Raw genomic sequence first — 22546 nt, forward strand, 5'->3', positions numbered from 1 at the left:
AGGAGGACTGTAGCTCTCTGAAGACAGAGATTGTTTTCCCTTCACCATGGCTTGAATATTATAATGCTTATTAAACTAAACCACCATGCAGATAAAATAATTCAAAAAGCTGCTCCATGGTAACCCAATTGGGAATCTCCACCAGCTTTATGCTGATAGCCCTGAAAGATGTCAAATTTCCCACACAAGCCTTATTATTAAACAGACTATTATTAAATAGACTAGCCTGTTAACCAGGGAGTTCCCTTTTTAATTACGCAACGTACAACGGGTGCATACTCTTTCACTAGGACGTGTCAGTACATCACGCCCAGTGGATGTAATTTTATATTATTTTTTATTTATACTTAATTAAAATAAATGAAATATATATATATATATTTTTAAAAATATATTTTATTGATTTTTTTTTTACAGAGAGGAAGGGAGAGAGATAGAGAGCTAGAAATGTCGATGAGAGAGAAACATCGACCAGCTGCCTCTTGCACACCCCCTACTGGAGATGTGCCCGCAAACAATGTTCATGCCCTTGACCGGAATCGAACCTGGGACCTTTCAGTCCGTAGACCAACGCTCTACCACTGAGCCAAACCGGTTTCGGCTGAAATATATATTTTTTCGTTTATTTATATATAAAATACAAAGGAAAATACAAAATTACAAACAAATAGAAAAGAATACCAACAAAAAAATGGAAACATCGAATTAAAAAATTATAAGTTTTACAAACAGTTATAAAGATTACAAAAAATATATACCGTCCCTCTCAGGGCGCAACATATATTTCAAGGACGTATTCATACGTCTACCCATTCCCAATATTGTTTACGTTTGACGTATTTATAGGTCCCGCTCGGTTAACAGGCTAGGGAACTAAGGCCCACAGTGGTCAAGCCATTTGCATCCAAGTTCCATAACAAGATGATGAGCAGAAGAAATGGCTTGAGAGTTGGAGATTTTGAGAAGGTAAAGAAAGCATAACTTCACTCATTGGGGCCAAAGAGGAGGGGAAACAGCTGCTAAAGAGGGGAAAGTGGCCAGGTCTGTGATGTGTGCAGAACAGACATAGCTACCAAGCAGGGAGTGTCTAGTTGACAAGAGTGCCAGCTTGGAGAGTCAGCTACCATGAAGTTTTGGAGCTCCATTTGCGAATAGCTTTTAGAGCCTGCACTATTTTCATCTGAGTCTCTCCAGTGGCGGTAAGTCAAACGTAAAGAGTGTAGACAGAAGTGGTCATGCATGGAGGAAACCCAGCAGAATAGAATGAAGTGATTTTATATTGATTTTGTTTGGCCATAAATCAAAAGATTTTCTAGTGTGGCTCCATTGATTCTGCCGTTGAAGTACTTCACAAAAGTGTCTTCCTTTCCAGCCTGCAGCCACCACACTGGACCAGGCCCTCACTTGGCTCCCAATTAGATGTCTGCAGCAGCCTCTTATCCATGCACTCAACTGCCTCTGAAGGCCAACTCCCAGAGAGGAATTGTAAATTCACTCTGAATAGTCACTGCACTAAAGGTTTAACCATATGAGATGGCCTCTTTGAAAGACAACCATGTTATATATGTAGAAATTTCATTAAAAATTCACTTTTTTATAGTCCATAGAGTGTGACTGCATTTGGCTGAGAACTGTTTGGGAGAAAGGAAACAAAAGGCAGAGACGGGACCTGAGAAGGCAAGGAAGGAGCAAAGTGTCGTTTGAGTCAAGGCTGTAACCGAACCAAAATGACCTCTTCCCAGCACCTTCAGAGAAACCACAGGCTAGGGCTGCACTGGATCCCTGGTGGAGGTCCTTGCAAATCTGCACTGGCCCAGCCTTACTCTGGGCATACGCGGATCTTGTGTTTCCTCACACAGGCCCGTGTGTGGCCCCAAAGATTAGTGGATGAGGGGAAGGAGTGCATTTTTCATTGTGGTTGGCCCTCTGCAAAACAGCTAAAAGTAGCTCCCAGTGCAAGGGGATACCCTGGAACTGTGAGAAACAAAGCTGAGCCTACTCTAAGCACAAGCTCTGGACGATGGTCTGGTTTTCTCACATCCAGATAATCCAGACACAAACCTGTCCTGGCTTCATTCTCCTGACAATTAAGAGAGAAGCAAGATATTTAGGATAGTCTGTCTCTGCAGTCTGCTCTGTCCCTAATGGACCTGGTAGCCATTTCCTTTGTCCCAGGGAGACACCACTATAACGAGAGGGGTAGAGGCTTTTAGCCTGAATAAAAAAGAGAACAGTACATCAGACTGGTGTGGGGGTGGGAAAGGGACATTCATGCCTAATTTTCTCCACCTGTGAAATGAGGATTTTGGATTAGATGACTCAGCTCTAAAGTCCTATGAGACCATGAATAATTTTATTTACTTAAAACAAAAACAATAATAGTTTTGATTATTACCAAAGGGAGGGTGACCTGATTTTAGGAGTTTGCCTGAATTATGAAACAATGTGGCCAAGTGACCTTGAGATTCAGGGTTTGTGATCTTCTGTGCAGAGCTTTGGGTGGCTTAGGACTATCTGTGAAGTTCAAGGCCACAAGCAATGGTTCTTTCCCAGCCTTGAAGGGAAGGGGCAGTCTTAGGACTGCTCTCTGGGCTGCATTATAACTAAGGACAGGCCTCTTCCCATGACAAATACAAGAGCATCCTACCTAGAACCAGGAAAGAAGCAAACTACCACTGCTTCTACACAGCTTCTCGCAGGTCACTAGTGTTGGCCTAGCAGGAGGCTGAATCTTAGCCCCATCTAGCCTCTCAGAAGGGGCATGAGCACCTGATGGGGAGGCCTGTGAACTGTCAGTAACCGGTATCAAAGCAAGAGCCAGGATTCAGAGTAATTAATCATCCTCCCTCTGACAGGAATCCAGGGCCTTATCAGTATCCCAATCCAAAGAAATGTTGCTGTTCTCCAGTTCCCTCCTCAATAAAGGAGACTGACAGTCCCAACAAAGAGGACCCTTATCAAATTTCTGCCAGGGAGCCTGAGGCATCCCAGGGGCTGTGTAGAAAAGGTTTTATGAGGCCCTGGATGCCAGGAAGCATCAGGGCTCCTGGGCTTTAACCCTTGGTGGTAGGATTGCTACTGGGCATTCCAAAGCCATGATCGGGAGCTTCCTATGCAGATGAGCCAAACACTGTCCCCTGGCACTTGGCACTCCTTCCTACCTCTCAGACTATGAAGACAGAGCTGGGGAAAGAGGTGGGAAGAGACAGAAACAGCCACCTCTGGCTCTCGAGATAAAGATGGGGATGGTGGGTCCTAACCTGTTTGGCTCAGTGGATAGAGCATCGGCCTGTGGACTGAAAGGTCCCAGGTTCCATTCCAGTCAAGGGCATGTACCGTGGTTGCGGGCACATCCCCGGTGGGGGATGTGCAGGAGGCAGCTGACCAATGTTTCTCTCTCATTGAAGTTTCTAACTCTCTAACCCTGTCTCTTCCTCTCTGTAAAAAGTCAATAAAATATATTAAAAAAAAAAATAAAAAGATGTGGATGGTGGGAGTGCTAGAGGGAGGGCCACTTCCTCCCCAGGAGAGAATGGGCACTTTCCAATGAAGACAGAGAAGCAATCAGGGAGCGGGTCCAGGACCTAGGGTGTAGCCCTGCTCGGGACTCTCACTACTTCTTCCTGGCTTTGTCATTTCCATAGTCCCATCAAGAGAGGCCAACTAGCCAAAACCGGTTTGGCTCAAGTGGTAGAGCATCAGTCTGCGGACTGAAAGGTCCCAGGTTCGATTCCGGTCAAGGGCATGTACCTGGGTTGGGGGCACATCCCAGGTGGGGGGTGGGGGGGTGGGGAGAGGGTGCAAGAGGCAGCTGGTGGATGTTTCTCTCTCATCGATGTTTCTAGCTCTCTATCCCTCTCCCTTCCTCTCTGTGAAAAATCAATAAAATATATTTTTTTAAAAAATAGAGAGGCCAACTAGGTAGCCTGGAGAGTTAAGACCCATGTTAAGCAGGGAATGTGAGCAGGCAGACAAGCAGGCAGGCTTTCTACTGGTTCCTCTGCATATTAATTCTTACCATGCTCCAGTCCAGGAACAAGCAGAGAAATAACTGGTGATATCTGACTTGTTTATGTGTAGAAAACACCTGCCTTGAAAAACTAAGCAGCAATATCTGGCATGCACTTCAGTGAGAAGTTGACCATTCAGTAAGATAGGGCAGAGGCCAGTGTGCACAAATATCCTAGAAATGAAGTGATGCATACCCTAAACCTTCTACCTCTGATTTCCAATGAATGAGTCTAACTAACATACAGTATAGTGAGTGCACTTATCTTAAGTATATATACAGCTCACTTGTACTCTGTGTACACCCTGTAATCATTTTTCAGGTAAACACAGAACTTTTCCAGCACTCTAAACAACTTTCATTCCCAAACAATACACACTACCCCCACTAGCCTACCCAGGAGGTAACCACAGCTGATTTTCTAGAACTTTAAATAAATGAAATCATGTAGAAAATACACATTCTATGTAATAAAAACATAATATGCTAAGTGTCTGGTTGTCCATTCAACCAATCAAAGCATACTATGCTAATGATATATACTAAGACCACTCAAGCATTCGCTATGATGTGCACTGACCACCAGGGGCAGACAACCAGTAGACCAGTCTCTATAATGTGCACTGACCACCAGGGAGCAGATGCTTTGACAGGTAGGTTAGCTTGCTGCTGGGGTCCAGCTGATTGGGACTGAGTGAGACAGGTTGGACGTGCCCTGGAGCCCTCCCACAGTCTCTCCTCAACCCCGATCATGCACCAGTGGGGTCTCTCAGTCAGGCCTGCGCCCTCTCGCAATCCAGGAACCCTTGGAGGATGTCGGAAAGCTGGTTTCAGCCCTATCCTGCAAGCCAGGCTGAGGGATCCCACGGTACATGAATTCGTGTACCGCGCCACTAGTAGTATATAATCTTGTGTCTATGAGTGTCATCCCCGATGGGTACAAAAGTTCATTATTTTTTACTACTGTGTGGCTAATGCACCACTTATTTAACCATTCTATCCTGGTACACATCTGAGTTCTTTCATTGCTTGGCTATAATGACTATTCTTACGTGTGTTTTTCAGTGAACATAAGCACTGATTTCTGTTGGGGGTATACTTAGCTGAATTGCTGGGAAATGGGAATGACCTATGTTTAGCTTGTGCAAATACTACCAAACAGATTTCCAAAGTTTATTATGCCCATTTATATTCCCACCAGCAATATGTGGAAATTCTGGAGGCATCACAACCCAAGAGGCTAATGTGAAATTCATCATCTTTTTTGATACTCTGGCTTAGATAAATTGCCTTAGGTAAATTTCAACAGTATGTGCAATACTGTATTCTACTATGGCTGATAACAAAATTAGGGTTATGATTGTGCTATCTCCTTTAGAAACTGTGTTCAGACAAGTTGGCCAAGGAGTTAGAAGGACTACCAAGTCTTCTGTTTTGTTTGCTGCTGAACCACAGACCTAGCTGGTCTCTCTAGGAGAGAGTGGAAGGCTGGCAGGGGAGAGACACAACTCCAGGGCCTTCTGACCTGGGCACTGCATAGCTATCTGAGCTTCCATTGCCAATCCATGCCACTAGCCTCTCAAAACCCAACAGATTTTCTCAAAGTGTAAGTGAGTCAAATCCTCACTTCCAACTTTCCCCTACACCAACCCTTGGATGATTTCTACTGAATATAAGCTCATCTTGGAACAAAGGAGACAAAACTATCAACCCAATTTTACCAAGTGCTAGAAGTATCAATAAAAGATATTGAAGGAGAAGATGCTGAATTTAATTATAAAAGTGGGCCTTTCAAAAACCAGGATCCCTTCCCAATATCATAAATAATTAAATAACTATTGAACCTGGAAAAAAAGAGTTTCTCTCTCTCTCCCCTTCTCTCCCTTTCTCTCTCCCCTCCTCCCTCCCTCCCTCCCTCCCTCCCTCTCTCTCTCTCTCTCTCTCTCTCTCTCTCTCTCTCTCTCTCCTCTCCCTCTCCCTCTCCCTCTTTCCCTCCCTCCCTCTCCCTCCCTCCCTTCCTCCCTCCCTCCCTCCCTCCCTCCCTCTCTCTTTCTCTCTCTCTGTCTCTCTTCCTCTTCCCCGCATCTATCCCATTTCCCTTCTCTTCTCCCCAAGATGCATTACCTTTACCCTTCTCTCTCCCAAGCTCCAAGGGCCCTTCTTTTACCTCTGTAACTTCTACAGTGCCCATTTCTTCTACAGCTCACTTCTACCTCTGTGACTTTCTAAATAAACTTTTTCTTATTAAAAAAAAAAAAGTGGAAAAAAGATAAACAGCATATCAACAGTACTTGGATCACCAGGGGAGAGAAAAGATCAGGCCTCAAACAAAGGGCTAATCCTAAGACAAAGATTTATTTTAGCCTGGCCAGCGTGGCTCAGTTGTTGAATGTCTACCTATAAACCAGGTCACGGTTGGATGCTCAGGTTGTGGCCTCGATCCCCAGTGTGGGGTGTGCAGGGGACAGCCGATCAATGATTCACTCTCATCATTGATGTTTCTATCTCTTTCCCTCTCTCTCTCTCTGAAAGCAATAAAAAAAAATATATATATATATATATTTAAAGATTTGCATTTTAGACTTTCATTTGGGGATAAAGTTAGGAAATGAAGCCCCAAAGCCTATTTCATCTGACAAAAACAACGTATTTTAGTCTACCAGGATAGAGTGTCCACGGCACAGACCATTTACCGCAAGATACAAAGAAGGAAAAAAACAAATTTAAAAAAAACCTGCCTCCACCAAAAGGCAAAGCAATATATGTCATGAACATTTCCTTGCCTAAGATGGATAGATAAGTATACAACAGAAGGAAAAACACTCAAATTGCACTTTGAGATAGACCAAGCCCTTTTCCCACAGTAAATTCTTTGTGTGTGCACATCAAAAACATCCAACAATCCACTGGGAAAAGCAAGGTCAGTTTGCAGCCTTGAACAGAACTGGTGGAGGAGGGATGGAGGTCTTGACAAAACTTTTCTACATAACCAAGCAGTGCCTTAGCCTGTTGTACCTAGCTGGGGCATCGTCTAGAGAGGATCCTGCTTGTGGGTGCTCTACGTGAGTGCAAGATTTACTGTTGGGGGTTCTGTCTCCTGTGCTAACCCTAACTCATCCCATCTTGCCTTGACAGATGGCAGCCTCGGTGCCACTGGGAATCTGCCCTTCCCTGATAGGCCTTGCATAGAGTTCCACCCTATGTTAATCAGCTAGATGTTATTAGATCCTATCGGATAGTGGCCTGTGGAGTCAAACCAGCATTCTCTGTAGGAAGGCTGGAGAAACAAGGCTTATCCACTGCCCAACAGGAAGTGATGGAACTGTTGGTGCTAGGGCCCAGTTTCACAAAGGCAGTGCTGAGAGAAAAGAGCACAGGCCAGGTAGTTAGGAAACCAAGTGCTAAATCTGCTCTGTGGCCTCAGGTAAGTTACTTAAGCCAGTGATTCTTCACTGGATAAGTGATAACCTTTAGTCTCTCTAACACCCCCCCCCCCCCCCGCCCCAGCCCCCCAGCTGGAGCTATGGGGAGTAGCAAGTCAGATCATGGGTTGAAAGGGTTCTGTAAAGTGCATGGGATGATGATAAAAACAACAGCAAAACCACTGTCCTCATCCTCTTCAAATGATCACTGCCTAAAGAACAAGAGAGCAAACCTTTCTTCCTCACTGATGAAGGAAGAGTAGAATTGTTTATAGATTTTTGCTTATCAGACTTCCAAATTAGCACTCCACCCTCATTTCCTCCTGGAAAATCTACTAGGGAATGCCATTTTAGAAACCACACACAGTGAGTTCAGTTAACCACAGAATTTTATCTACAACTATTTCACTTTACTTTGGCAGAGAAACGTGTACACACATGCATGTGCACGTGGCAAAAGGTGAGCAAAAAGGAGTACTAGAGTTCTGAAATCTAATCAATCATTCTAGAGACAACATTTGGGGGAACAGAATCAGGGCAAATTGTTTTTGTTTTTGTTTTTGTTTCTTTACTGATTAAGGTATTACATATGTGTCCTCATCCCTCCAATAACTCCCCCAACACACGGCAAATTGTTTAATTTAATTTGGCTTTAGTCAGCAAAAGAAATACAGTCAGCAAGAAAAGGGGAGAAGCATTTGGTCTTGGGAATCCTTGGTCTAGTTTTTACTAGGTGTACAGGTTAATTTTTTTAACAGACAGTTACACATATGTTGATATCTATGCGATTTGATATGTATGTTATTTTGTTGTATTGACAACAAGCTTCAAAACTTCATTTGTCGCCGAAGCCGGTTTGGCTCAGTGGATAGAGCGTCGGCCTGCGGACTGAGAGGTCCCAGGTCGATTCCAGTCAGGGGCATGTATTTTGATTGCGGGCACATCCCCAGTAGGGGGTGTGCAGGAGGCAGCTGATCAATGTTTCTCTCTCATCGATGTTTCTAGCTCTCTCTCTCCCTTCCTCTCTGTAAAAAAATCAATAAAATATATATTAAAAAAAACAAACAACTTCATTTGTCTAATTTGCTGACAGTGTTAACATTATAGATATTTTTATACTTAAAAATGTCAAATTTCGTACCCCAAAAAAGAGCATTTGCGGGAAAACTGCTGCTGAATATTTCGGAAAATTTATGGTGAACATGCTCCATCTCAAGATATCTGTTTTTTTGTTTGTTTGTTTTGTTTTTAAATATATTTTATTGATTTTTCACAGAGAGGAAAAGAGAGGGATAGAGAGTTAGAAACATCGATGAGAGAGAATCATTGATCAGCTGCCTCTTGCACACCCCCTACTGGGGATGTGCCCCTTGACCGGAATCGAACCCGGGACCTTTCAGTCTGCAGGCCGACGCTCTATCCACTGAGCCAAACCAGTCCCAGCTATCTCAAGATATTTGTGAATGCTGGTTTAAATGCTTTAAAAGTGATGATTCTGATGTGAAAAACAAAGAATATCCAGGTCAACAGAAAAAATTTGAAGACCAACAATTCTCAAGCATTATTGGATAAAGATGCGTGTCAAACTCAAAAACAACTTGCAGAAAGGTTAAATGTTGCTTAGCAAACAATTTCTCATTGTTTGCAAGCAAAGGGAAAGATTTTAAAGGAAGGAAAATGGGTGTCACATCAACTGAACGAAAGACAAATAAATGGAAAAGTCATCAGTAAAATGTTGCTTCAACGGCACGAAATAAAGTCTTTGCATTGAATGTGACTGGCGATGAAAAGTGGATTTATTTTGAGAATCCCAAATGCTCAAAATCATGGGCTGATCCAGGTCAACTATCAACATCAACTGCAAGGCCAAATTGCTTCAGAAAGAAGACAATGCTCTGCTTTTGGTGGAATCAGGAAGGTGTGGTGTATTATGGGCTTTTAAAACCTGGTGAAACCGTTAATACTCATTGCTACTGACAACAAATAATCAATTTGAACCATGCTTTGATCGTGAAATGACTAGAATGGGCCAGAAGACAGGGCAAAGTAATTTTGCTTCATGATGACACACCATCACACACTTCAAAACCCATTAAAGACACATGAAAAGATCTTGCCTGGGCCCTGGCCGATTTGGCTCAAATGGATAGAGCATTGGCCTGCAGACTGAGGGTCCCAGGTTTGAAACATCTCTCATTGATGTTTCTAACTCTATCCCTGTCCCTCTCGATTCCTCTCTGTATATTTAAAATATATTTAAAATAAAATATATATATATATATTTTAAAAAGATCTTGCCTGGGAAGTATTAACCTACTCGCTGTATTCACCAGACCTTGCTCCTTCAGATTACCACTTGTTCCAATCAATGGCACACGCACTTTCTGAGCAGCACTTCAAAACGTACAAAGAAGTGGAAAATTGGGTCTCTGAATGGTTTGCCTCAAAACAGCAAAGTTCTATTGGGACGGTATCCACAAATTACCTGAAAGGTGGGGGAAATGTGTAGCTAGTGTTGGACATTAATTTGAATAAAGCACTTTTGATACCTCTCTTGAAATCATGTTTTCGCTGATTACAAAATCTGCCATTATTAACCGGTACACCTAGTACATAACTATTTTAATAGAAATTGCTTTTAAAGGCTTTTTTTTTTGTTTGTTCTTCAAGTGTGAGTCTTCTCCTTTGTTAGCTCAACAGATACAACCATGGACACATACAAAAAAACATAGAACTTGGAAGAAACTTCAAGATTAACTCTAACTGAACACTCTCATTTTATAGATCAACAAACCATGGCCCCAGAAACGGAAGGATTTACTCAAGATCATGGGGAAGAGTGGGATGACAGCCCTGACTTTATGTAGAGCCCTTTCCAGAGGCGGGCAGGAGACAGCCCGCCTGGCCACAGCCTGGGCTTCTCAGGCTCCTCCTAGTTCAGTTTGCTCTATTGGTGGGGGAGGGTCACCAGGTACAAGTCACCCAAGTCTGGCCTAGAAACCAAGGTGCCTGACAGGCCCATCTGTTATAGTCAATTTTCCCAAACGCATTAACAAACAAAAGAGCCAGCACAAAGCAGCAGTTACAGCTGGCTACCTCCTACTGAACAGAAGGCTCATCATCCTGCAGTTGTTTGGGGAAGAATGGTTGTGTGCTGCCTCCCAGGGAGCCCTGTCCATTTCCTCTGAGGTGCAGACTACCATGTCAAAGCGGTCCAGCCTCACTCACAGCCTAGGTGGGCGTCACCAGGCTTTTCAAACTCAGGCGGTTTTCGGGGGCTCCTGTGAAATCTACCACTTATCCTTCATATTAGCTCTGGAGGATGATCTGCAGCCAAGATCTATGTAAGGCTTTTCCTTGGACCCAGCTAACAAGATCTGGCTCCTGAGTGCCTCACACACTCCAATTTGGGAATGACAAATAAATCATAAATGTCTAGGAGCCCTTGCTTTCACCATTGTGTGAAGAGCAAATGACAGGAAGCTTTACATTAAAAGTGCAATTTGCTCGCAACCCTCTTGAACCACCCACTCTAATTCAGATGATCAGACACGAGTTTGCCAAGGAGATCACTAAGGGAACAGCCCACACTGTCCCCCTGCCTCAATCTCCCCGCTCCATCCCAACTATACACTGCTCACCACAGCAAGTGAACTAAAGGCACAGCTTTGGTCCGACCATCCTTCCCCCACCCCGTGTTTTAACTTCAGTAACTCTACTATGTACATAGACAGGAGTGCTAACTTCTTGGCCAAATACGGCTCTTCACAGTTTGGTAACAAATGACATCCAAGACATAGACAAGGATTCTTCCAGCTGTGCCTGAGCCATGTACATCCTGTATTTCTGCCCCTACTCCCATGACCCTGGAGCTCAGTTCTTCTCTGAGGTCTACTTTGCACTCCAGACCAGGATTGGGGGCCCAGCATCCTTGCCTTTGGCATTCAGCCACAAAAGGGGCAATCGTAATATGACTTGATACAGGCCTTGCCACCCAAAGTGGAAGTAAGAAGGTTTCCTAACAGTTTCTCTGCAGATGAAATTTTAGATCTTTACCTTCTTTCCCATCTGGTCTCATCAGGCGGGGGCAATTTTGTCCCATAGGAAAATTTACAATATCTGGAGACATTTTTGGTAACCACAACTGGGGGAGGGCAGCCCCACAACAAAAGATTATCCAATACCGTAAGTTATACGCTAAGGCTGAGAAATCTTGTATTAGAGTAATTAACAAATAACAAAACCGACTCAACCAGTTCATTTCTATTGGTGATGCCAGCAAATAGTGAAATATCTAATATAAGTGCTGAAGACAGGAAAAAGATTTACTGAGAGCCTGAATAACCATAAATTGACACAATCAAAGGGAGTCACTTACTCCTACTTTGGATTCATCCAGAAATACACCAGATGGCAGTCTGGCAGCCCCCAGTGCTGCAGAGTAGCAGAAGACTTGGCACTCATTGCTCTCTACTGATGACCTCCAATTATGGCCTGAGCATCTCCCTGTCTAGCCCTGACCTAGCAGTGGGGGACAAAAGAAGTGACAAACTGGCTGTCCTCACATGGATGTAAGAGAGAAACATCAGTGGGTTATCTCCATATACATCCTAGTCTAATGGTAACATACAGTACTAAAGAAGCAATTATGAATTTTCATTCTTGGCAAGGCTGATATAACTTCCACTATCCTTCAAAATTCCTTCACCCTGGCCTGTGGGGATCAGTTATCTGAGCACCAGACGGTAGATGGTTCAATTCTCAGTCAGAGCACATACCTGGATTGCGGGCTCCATCCCCAGACAGGGTGTGTATGGAGGTAAGCCACTGATGTTTCTCTCTCACATCAATGTCCTCTCTCCTCCCCCTTCCTTTTTCTAAAATCAATTTTTTAAAAACCTCCTGGGAAGGGAGAAAACAATAAAATGGAAAATAAAGCAGTGGCAGTTATGGTGCCAATTATTGATATAATCTATATCACGCCCAGCCAGTGTGGTCCAGTGGTTGAGCGTTGATTTATGAACCTGGAGGTCACAGTTTGATTTGTGGTTGGAGCATGTGCCCGGGTTGCCGGCTAGATCCCCAGTAGGGGTATGGGTGGCAGCCAATCAATGATTCCCTTTCATCATTGATGTTTCTATCTCTCTCACACTCTCCCTTCCTCTCTGAAATCAATAAAAATATATGTTTAAAACTCTATATTGCTATTGCAACCCCGGAGATCAGCTTCTGGGTTTGTACCAGCTGGACTTATGAAGCTTGTAAATAATTAAAAGGCAACTGAAAGGGAAGATCAAAGTATTAAGTGGATTTCTCCCTCTCAGGGCAACCAGGGTGTTTCACTGCTGCTAGTCACGTTATCTTTTAGGATTATTCTTGTTTCTCACTGACACAGGCAGCTCCAGACAACAGTTGGAGGAGTAAACTACGAGGGCTGCTTCAAGTGTTTTGGTATGCATGGAGATGGGGGACACACACCAAATATCAAACTTTTGATTATCTTTTGTGAACAAAGAAATGACAAAGTATAATATGTAATAGGCATGCTACTAAGAAGGTAATTCGGATGGAAGGGGAAGGAGAAGACAAGACAGGGTGATCAGGGTGAATGGAGATGGAATGAGGGAGAGTTCACTTAGAATATTTACCAGCTCGGGCTGCCATTATAGCTCACTCTTGGATAAGAGGAGCATTTCATTGCCAGATCTCAATGAAGGAGCTGACACAAAAATCACGGGATGCATAATCATAGGGAAGAGGCTAGTGGGAGTAGCATTCCTCCCATGGCTTTGTCCTGAGGAGCTACACAAGTTGCTGAGGACCTTTTCCTAGAGAGGCTGGGATTTCCTTAGGGCTGTCCCAGCTGGTGAACCCATTGCTATGAAAGGCTATAAAGACAGGAGGTTGAGTCACTGGGCTCAAGACTCAGTCATGCCATGGTCCATAGTGAGTGGATGGGGGTAGGTGATGGAGAGTGAAACGAGAGAAGTGAGAAGGTGTAATCAAGCAGACACCTATGTACCTACAGTTAAATTGCAGGAATGCCCCCACCAAGCCAGTGGATGTAAAAATCAAAGAGCTAATGGGTTAGAAAAAGAGTTAGCTTGTCCTTTTCACGGGTCATTTCCTACCCTCCCAACAAATCCTGAGGGGCCTCTATTCTCTCATTGGCCTTTTTCAGTCTCTCTAAGGCTAGATGTATCACCAGGAAACCTCACATACTAGTTTAAGTGATGTCCAAAGAAGCTATAAGGATAAGAAAAAAGTATATTTAAACTTGAAATGACTCCAGAGACAAGTTAATCAGAAGAGTAACAAAAATAAGACAGGATCAAGCCTGAATAATCAGTCCCTTTATTTTCTGCAAGGCTCTCTCTGCCCTCTTCAATCTGGTTGTCAATTGTTCAGCTAAGTTCGTAACCAATCAGCGGTAAATGCCTTGTCTTCCTGAGCTGACTCTGGCACTCTGTGGGGAGGAGTTAAGCCAAAGTGTAAATTGCACACGGTAGGCACTCAATAAATATTAACAGAATTGAAATAATGCACACTCACCCCTCTTCTGCATAAAGATGAAGAGGTCATCCAGGAATTCTTTCCTTTCCGGATTACCGTCCAGTTCATACAGCTGCAATCCCAGTCCCCCCACCCCCCAAAAAAAACACACAATGAAAAAAATTCATCTTATGCAGGAAGCCTTATACCAGAGATACACAACCATCTGAATGACTACAAATATGACTCATGGGCCACGCCTATCCTATTCTTTGGGGATCAGATACAACAACCCACTGCTGCAGAACTGCCCTTTTGTTATCACAAAGGAAACATTACAGACCTTGGCAAAATCTCGAGAGATCTCTCTTCCTCGGCCTCCATCTGCATCATCACTCCAAGCCAAACCACCATTCTAAAGGGGAACAAAGCACAGAATTCAGAATGAGTAGGAAGAGAGCATTAGAAAACAAGGCAATTGTTTAGGAAGAAGATGAAGAGCATTAGCAATTGTGCTATCCTGGCTTACACTGCTCAGGCCCCTATAGGGAGAGCTTGTTGTTGTTTTTATTTCCAATTATGGTTCCAAAATGAGTGGAAATCAGGTGGAAGAATCATCTCCATTTGATGAAGGGAGGGTGGGCATTACTTACACCTAAGAATTCTGGAAGAGAATGACACAAAGGCCCAATTTCCTGAGAACCTGCTCCTGTTTAGCCAATCTTCCAAAAGAAGCCACCACAATAAGATGTACCACTTTTCTGCAGTTTCTTTATGGTATACTAGTGTCCCAATGCATGGATTCGTGTACATTGAAAGGAAGTTAATTAGAAGAAACATTTTAATGTTGCTATTTGCCCTTTCTCTATAATAGAAATGTCAACCAAATTCATGATAGGTGCCAGTGAGAGCATATGTATCGCACTTGCATAAGTCAACTTAGCTTTTTATATATATACTTGGGGCTTGGTGCACAAAATTTATGTACTGGGGTTGGGGAGGCCTCAGCCTGATCTGTGCCCTCTTATAGTCCAGGACCCCCTAGGGATCAGGCCTAAACTGCAACTCAGACATCCCTCTGCAAGAGGCTGTCTGCCTACCTGATCACCCCTAACCATTCTGCCTGCCTGCTTGATTGCCCCTAGCCACTTGCTTGGGGGTGGAGCCAGCCCTGGAAGGGGCCATCTGCTTACCTGATCACCCCTAACCACTGGTCTACCTACCTAATCACCCCTAACCCCTCTGCCTGCCTGCCTGATTGCCCCTTACCACTTGCTTGGGGGCGGTGCCAGCACTGACTTCTGGTTGGTCAGCCTCCGATTGTTACTGGTCATTACTCAGGGTTTTTATATATGAGGATGTGTTTGTACATTTTATATAATGTTGTAAAGATAGCTAGTCTGGCTTTCCATACAACACTCTAAGTGGGGGTTAAAGGGTCAAAGGCAGTAGGCCACAGATACCACAGTTGTAGTATCTTAGGCAAGCCTCACTACTAGAAGCCCTAAGTCTAGTAATGAGAACTCCCTAGTGATTTAAGGATCTCCAGGGTCTGAAATTATTCCTAAGGTATAGAGACCCTATGCCACTTGGTTGATGTTCATTTTCTTTTTTAAATATATTTTTATTGATTTCCAGAGAGGAAGGGAGAGGGAGAGATAGAAACATCAATGATGAGAGAGAATCATTGATTGGCTACCTCCTGCATGCCCCCTACCAGGTATGCCCGCAACCCAGGTATGTGCCCTTGACCGGAATTGAACCGAGGACCCTTCAGTCCACAGGCCAATGCTCTATCTATTAAACCAAACCGGCTAGGGCGGTTGATGTTAATTTTCATTAGAGAAATAGCAAAAACCTAATTATGATTCAATTGATTAGGTTAAATACTACTCAAAAGAAGGAAGAAAACTGCAAGTATAAATATGCCTTTGTTTATGTTCTTAAAATCTGCTTCTTTGCCTTATTCAGTTGGGTAACACTTATTCCTCAAATCAGGCATTGTTTTATATGTGCAGCCTCCTCTTCACCACAAGCTGTTCTAAGTACACTGGAAACAATCTCTGTACATTTTGAACTCAGAAATTAACACATTATAATTTTGAAACTATCCTATCTAATAAAATATACAAATTAACCATCACTCTGCCACACACACCAGCCAATCAGGAGTGAGTATGCAAATTAGCCCAACCAAAAGGGCTGTGGGCCTCTAGTCCTATATAATAAAAGGGTAATATGCAAATTGACCGAACAGCAGAAAAACCAATCACTAGGACGCACACTTACCACCAGGGGGCAGATGCTCAATGCAGGAGCTTCCCCTGGTGGTCAGTGCACTCCCACAGGGGGGAATCGTCACTCAGCCACAAGCTGGGCTGATGGCTGGCGAGCGCAGCAGTGGTGGCAGGAGCCTTTCCCCGCCTCTGTGGCAGCTCTGAGGATGTCTGACTGCAGCTTAAAAGCCATCAGTCAGACATCCCCTGAGGGCTCCTGGACTGCTAAAGAGAGCAGGCCAGGCTGAGGGACACGGCCCCCCCTCCCCTTCCTGGTCCCCCAGTGTGGGAATGTCTTGCATTGGACCTCTAATCTGTATTATAAGCTCCTTGAGAGCAAAGGTGTCTTATTCATCTTTGTATTGCAAGCACATAGCACATTGCCTGGCACTTCTGAGGCCCTAGTGAATGCTTGATGAACCACAATCATTGTTAAAAGGCTATTTGAACCAATTGAGCGTCTTTTAAAAATATATAAACAGAACACATATACCATACAGGAGAGTAAAAACCACCCTCTGCTGGGGGATATATAAAATGTCATATGAGCCATAGCAGATTTGGCTCAGTGGATAGGACATTGGCGTGTGGACTGAAAGGTCCCCAGTTCCGTTCTAGTCAAAGTTATGTACCTTGGTTGCAGGCTCCTCCCCAGCCCAGGCCCTGGTTGGGGCACATGCAGGAGGCAACCAATCAATGTGTTTATCTCATATCAATATTTCTCTCTCTTCCCTCTTTCTTCTACTCTCGCTGAAAAATTCAATGGAAAAATATCCTTGGGTGAGGATTTAAAAGTGGGGGGGGGGGGGGATTAAAAGACTGAATTTTTTAAAAATTAAAAAGTCATATTAGAAGCCTGCTGTTCACCTCTGACCCAGTTGATGGGTCATTCTCTCATTTCTTCCCCAGGACCACAGGTGCATGCACTCACACAATGTGCACACGTAGGCAAATGCCACCCAGCTGGCTGGGGTGTTTAAGAGATTGGGGCGGGGCATATGGGAACAGAGAGCAGAGGTTTCTTGGAGGACAGTCTTTGGACTTCATAAGGATCTTGCTGTGAAGCTATGCCAATAAAACTGAAGCCTGGTCAAATCCCATTCTCTCTCTCCTCTCACTTTAATAAAGCTTGCATGAAAGCAGGAGGTCTTATTGGTTATATTTGGGGGCCATCCTTTTCTTCTCTTACTCCAAGTGGGATCTGAGGTGTAGACCTGCTTTCTGACAGCAACAATCTAGCACAAAGAGAGGTAAGCATAATCAAGAAGTGATTCTCTGTCAGCTGAAATGAATAGGCTACATGAATTGTTTCCCTGCTGGAAGTGCTCAGCAAATGCTATCTGACTATGCACTCCTCCTGTCCCCAGCAGATACGGTGGAAATCTGCCTACCGCACCTTCAGCTCAGGGAGTCAGATAATCAACTTGGTGGAACACTATAAATAAAAAAATTTCAAAAGCCAAAACTTACCCTCACATTGTAATTACAGTCAATAGAAATCTGGCGGCAACTAGGATAATGAGTAATCAAGATGAATTCTGTCAGGTCAGCAAAACCAGACACAGTCCTCCTTACAAAGGATGTAGCAGCTTCCCTAATGCCCAGTGATTTCATTTGAGCCAGAAATTCCTGCTGGAAAGTCAATTATCCTGGGAGCTCCCATAGGCTGAAAGACATTTACTTAACCCATGATCACTGCTGCTTCTGTTATGTCAGCTGTTTACTATGGCAGCTGAATTCCCAACTCCCTCTCTAGCTGGAGATCTGAAGCGGTTCTTCACGGGATTCTTTATCAGAAGAGATGAAAACACAGGGTAGGTTTTTGTTTTTTTGGGTTTTTTGTTTTGTTTTGTTTTTTTTTGCTAATTACAGTAACTTCCAGCACTGTGAATACTCACTCAGAAACTATATAACACTCAGTTAGGTGGAGAGGATGGAATCCACAACCCAGAATCTCAGGGTTTTCCAAAGGAGGAGAGGAGGGTAGAAGCAGGCAGGCCAGTCCAACCACCATGTGCCTAGTATGACAATAAACACCTAAGTGTGAGGGCTCTCCATTCTAGGAACAGAAGAGAATGCCTGGGAGTTGGGGGCCACTTGCTTCAGCTCTGCCTACTAAGTGTGAACCACTTAGTTTAAAAACCTGCTTAGTGATGGGATTTTAGTCTGAAATGCCCCTATCTCCATGACCAGAAAGGACAAGGAGACCTGCCCAAACAGGAGAAATGAATGGCTCACTAAACTCTTTCTGCAATCCACTGTTTGACCCATTCTACAGATAGGACAGTTACTATTTAAAGAAATGCAGGGAAAACAGTTGGCCATGAGAGAGGTGTTCCCTGTTGTTCAGTTCCAAAGCCAGGACAGTCCATTACTTAATTTAAAATATTCAGTTGGGCCCATGGCCAATGTGTTGAATGGTTAGAATATCGGCCCACACATTGAAGAGTATCAGGTTGGATTCCTGGCCCTGTCGGGACATGTGGGGGAGGCAACCAATCAATGTCTCTCCTTCTCTCTCCACCCCTCCACCCCTGAAAATCCATGGGGGTGGGGGGGGGCGGAATTCAGTTGGGGCTGATGGGAAAATGTTTACTCTCTTCAAATTACTCTCTTTGTATTGGAGCAGTTAAACTTCCAACCTGCTTCACATGATTTTCTGGCTGAGGTGAGAGTAATTCCTAAACCCTGCTCACCCTTTACAGTCCAGCTGAAATGCTGTATGAAGCCTCCACCTCTGCCACCAGGCAGAATTAACACTGTTCTCTTCTGGGCTATGTCACTTGGGTTCTGGTTACCTGTGCCCCTGTCTATGTGCCCAGGCTGTAAGTTATCCTGTCCCAGCCCAGCACATAGAAAGCATTGGCACAGCTGCTGAAAGACCAGGATGGGCTCCCCGCCACCCATGAGGGCACCGTTCTGCTCTCCCTCTTCCTTTCATTGTGAGAATTAGACTTCAGCAATTATTTTCTTGGTTCTTAACTGACCAACTGCTTGTGGGCGGCAGCTTTCTTGGCCTATCAACAGGGTATAAATGTGACTGCTGGAAAGTTATCAGCCCAGAAATGATTTTTTTTTCTTGAATGCTGAGTGTGGCTGACTGAGACCCTAGAGTGGAGAAAAGCAGGGGGCAATAGAGGTGATTATGGAGGAAAAAAAGCCCAAAAGAGCCAGCTCAACAGTTTAGGGATCAAGAGGGTGTCACTGAGAAAAGCCTTCTAGTTGAAAGTCTGCGTGCAAGTCTAATGGCCAGAGGACCAGCCTATGCCAGCCAATGGGCAGCAGGCAGTGTTCAATAGCCTAGCAGCCGGAATGACACGTTATTTTACAACCTTCTCAGCTTCTCCTATTTGAGAAATATCTTAACAGCTTTGATCTCACTAGGAGCTCACAAGAAAATGGCGATTTGTTTCCAAATGCCTGAGCAAGTCAAGCTCTGGCTACTATACACACATTCAGCTCATCTTCCCTAGGAAGCCACAGAGCATTTGCTTTTAAATCCCTCAAAAATGGTGGTGAAAGAAGGTTGGAAAGGAGAAAAGGGAGCAGGAAACTAACGTTTATGTATCTTCTACATAGCAAGTACTGGGACAAAAGTTTACAAAATATTTTCTTACTTAATTCTATAATGTAGAGGTGGTGGTTTTAGAGATAGAAAAACAACAGCTCAAAGAGCTCAAGTAACTTGCCCCAAGCCTCAGAGCATTTAAACCCAGACCTATCTGGCTCTCTTTATTACACCATGCTGCCTGGTGGCTTAAAAGAACAGTAGATGTTCTGGGTTGGGATACCAGGAAAGGGAGGGAAAAAAGAACCAAATCCTCTGTCCATAGAGCCTACAAGGCCCAGCCACGGCCTGGGGCAGCTCCTACCAATGGGAGGCCTTTTATTCTGTAATTCATTTTGTGGGCTTAAAAATCAGTCCTAATACAACACTTGTCCAGGAGACTTCCCTGGGGTACTGGAATAAGAACTGCTAACCTCCAAAACACAACATCCTGGGTAGGATGGGCCCTCATCGCCCCCCTGGAGAATTAGAAGGTAGAGAGACAAGTGGTTACATTTCTGAGGGGACTAGAAAATATGGCACCTAGCACTGTGACATGCACATAAAAGGCCTTCAAAAATATGAATTAGTTTAAGCTGACTGCTACTCAAAACTAAAATACCTCAACACCTCAACGCTGGAAGATCGAAAACACAGAGGGGAAATGGATCACTGTCTTTGAAAATATAAAAGGCTGCCTTGTGGAAGAGGAAGCAGGTAGTTTTTTGTTATTGTTGTTTTTTGTTTTGTTTTGTTTTCTCTATAGCCCCAGTGGGCAGAACTACCATCACAGGGCAGGGTAACCAAGAAGAAGATTCCAGGCCAAAGAAGGACTTTTCTAGCAATCAGAACTGCCTAATAACAGAGGTGGGCGGCTTCATGTCCCCAGATGACCATCTGTCTGGAATGTCATGGTGTGGAATCCAACATGAGATAGGGCTGAACAGGAAGGCCTCGAGGAGTCATTTCTGTCCTGAGAAGGGAAGATCCTTTGACAAATTCATTCAACACTGTTTTGCTGAGAACCCATCCCAGAAAGAGAGCATTGTGCAAGCTGCTGAGGAGAAAAGAAAAAAGCTGCCTGTGTAGATGGAAAAACAAACTGAGCAGACACAGCATTTACTAGAGAAAGGCAACGAGAACCAAAATACAAAGTGCACAGGAAGGGGGCAGGGAGGGGTGGGGAAGGATCAGAGGTGGAAACAGAGCTGCCCTGGAAGGGCCCAGGGGAAGTTTACAGTTTAAATGAACATGGAGTGAGGGATAAACAAGGTATTTTGGCAGAGAGGATACAAGTCTGAATAGTTAAGGTGAAAACAGGTTGTGAGATGCCTTGAATACCAGAAGGAAATTTAAATTCTGAACTGTGAATAACAAAACAAATGCTTAAACTAGCATTTCAGGTGATTTTTGTTGGAAAAAATATAATATACACATACACATGTATGTAGACACCTAATTGGATTGAGATTACGGGGAACTTTCACTTTTCCTTTTTTTCATTATATTCATTCATGTCCAAACATCGATCCCTTAGGAGAGTGGTCAGCAAACTCAGTCAACAGAGCGAAATATCAACAGTACACGATTGAAATTTCTTTTGAGAGCCAAATTTTTTAAACTTAAACTTCTTCTAATGCCACTTCTTCAAAATAGACTCGCCCAGGCTGTGGTATTTTGTGGAAGAGCCACACTCAAGGGGCCAAAGAGCCGCAAGTGGCTAGTGAGCCATAGTTTGCAGACCACGGCCTTAGGATATATCAGATACTGTGAAAGGTTCTGAGGGAAAAAGAACACAGACAAGAGTCTCTAACCTCATGGAGCTTACAATTTAATGGAAAGAGACAATTTAAAAAATTGTTTATTTTTTCTAGATTTACTTTTGAATCTTTTGTCAAGACACATCACATGCTCTCACCCCCAACAAATAAAATTTGGATTGCACTGAAATTATAGAATAATTTTAGCAAACTGATGACATCTCCACAATATTTAGTGTGTCTCTCTCTCTCTCTCTCTCTCTCTCAATATTTTTATTGATTTCAGAGAGGAAGGGAGAGGGAGAGACAGAAACATCAGTGATGAGAGGGAATCATTGATCAGCTGCCTCCTGCACTCCCCACACTGGGGATGGAGCTCGTAAATCAGGCATGTGCCCTGACCAGGAATCGAACCACCTGGTTCATAGGTCAATGCTCAACCACTGAGCCATGGCAGCTGGGCTTAGTCTTTCAAATAACAGAGCAGTATGACTCTTCACTTAAAAATATTTTTAGTGCTAGTAATGATTTACAATGTCAATATATTTCTTATGCAAACAATATTGACGATCTGAGAGGGAAAGCTGGTACAGGGGCTGGTCAGCAGCACACAGAATCTGGGTGAGCAATGGTAAATGGAAGCAGAACCAGGGAGAAATGACTGTCTTAAGATGCAGCCAAGTCAGAGAGTCAAGCAGATGGACTGAGGGCATGAGAGAGAAAGAGAAGGATGAATCTGAAGCTTCTTGTGAGAAAGGTATGTTTTAATGGAAATCGGAGAGACAGAGTAAGGGATCAAGCAAGAAGAAAGCCTTTGACACTAATGAAAACAGGCCACTGATCTGGATATTTGTGTGTGTGTGGGTTGGGAGTGAGGGAACAATGAGACCAACCCCACAGCCCTGGAGGAAGCCAGGTTATGTCAACTGGCAGCAGCAGGAGCCAAAGGCTTACTGCCAACCTTTCAATGAGGAGAAATTTAACCAGTGTCTCCTGACCCAATAAGGCTGCCTTGGGCCTTTCTTTTTTACTGGGATTTG

The 22546-nt window shown here is 43.8% G+C and overlaps 1 protein-coding gene across 2 annotated transcripts in view; it reads right to left on the minus strand.

Annotated features, from left to right (window-relative positions):
- The window catches only part of ARID3B (AT-rich interaction domain 3B), an 80638-nt gene that overhangs the window by 13662 nt on the left and 44430 nt on the right, over positions 1-22546 (minus strand). For both annotated transcript variants that reach the window (XM_084905961.1, XM_084905960.1), the window contains exons 3-4: positions 14267-14338; positions 13984-14056 (exon numbers count right to left, since the gene is read on the minus strand). In XM_084905961.1, the coding sequence (XP_084762087.1) occupies positions 13984-14056; positions 14267-14338 (145 nt within the window). The remainder of the gene's footprint in view (positions 1-13983; positions 14057-14266; positions 14339-22546) is intronic.

This window comes from Pipistrellus hanaki (assembly GCF_964339955.1).
Source record: "Pipistrellus hanaki genome assembly, chromosome: 1".
NCBI lineage: Eukaryota > Metazoa > Chordata > Mammalia > Chiroptera > Vespertilionidae > Pipistrellus > Pipistrellus hanaki.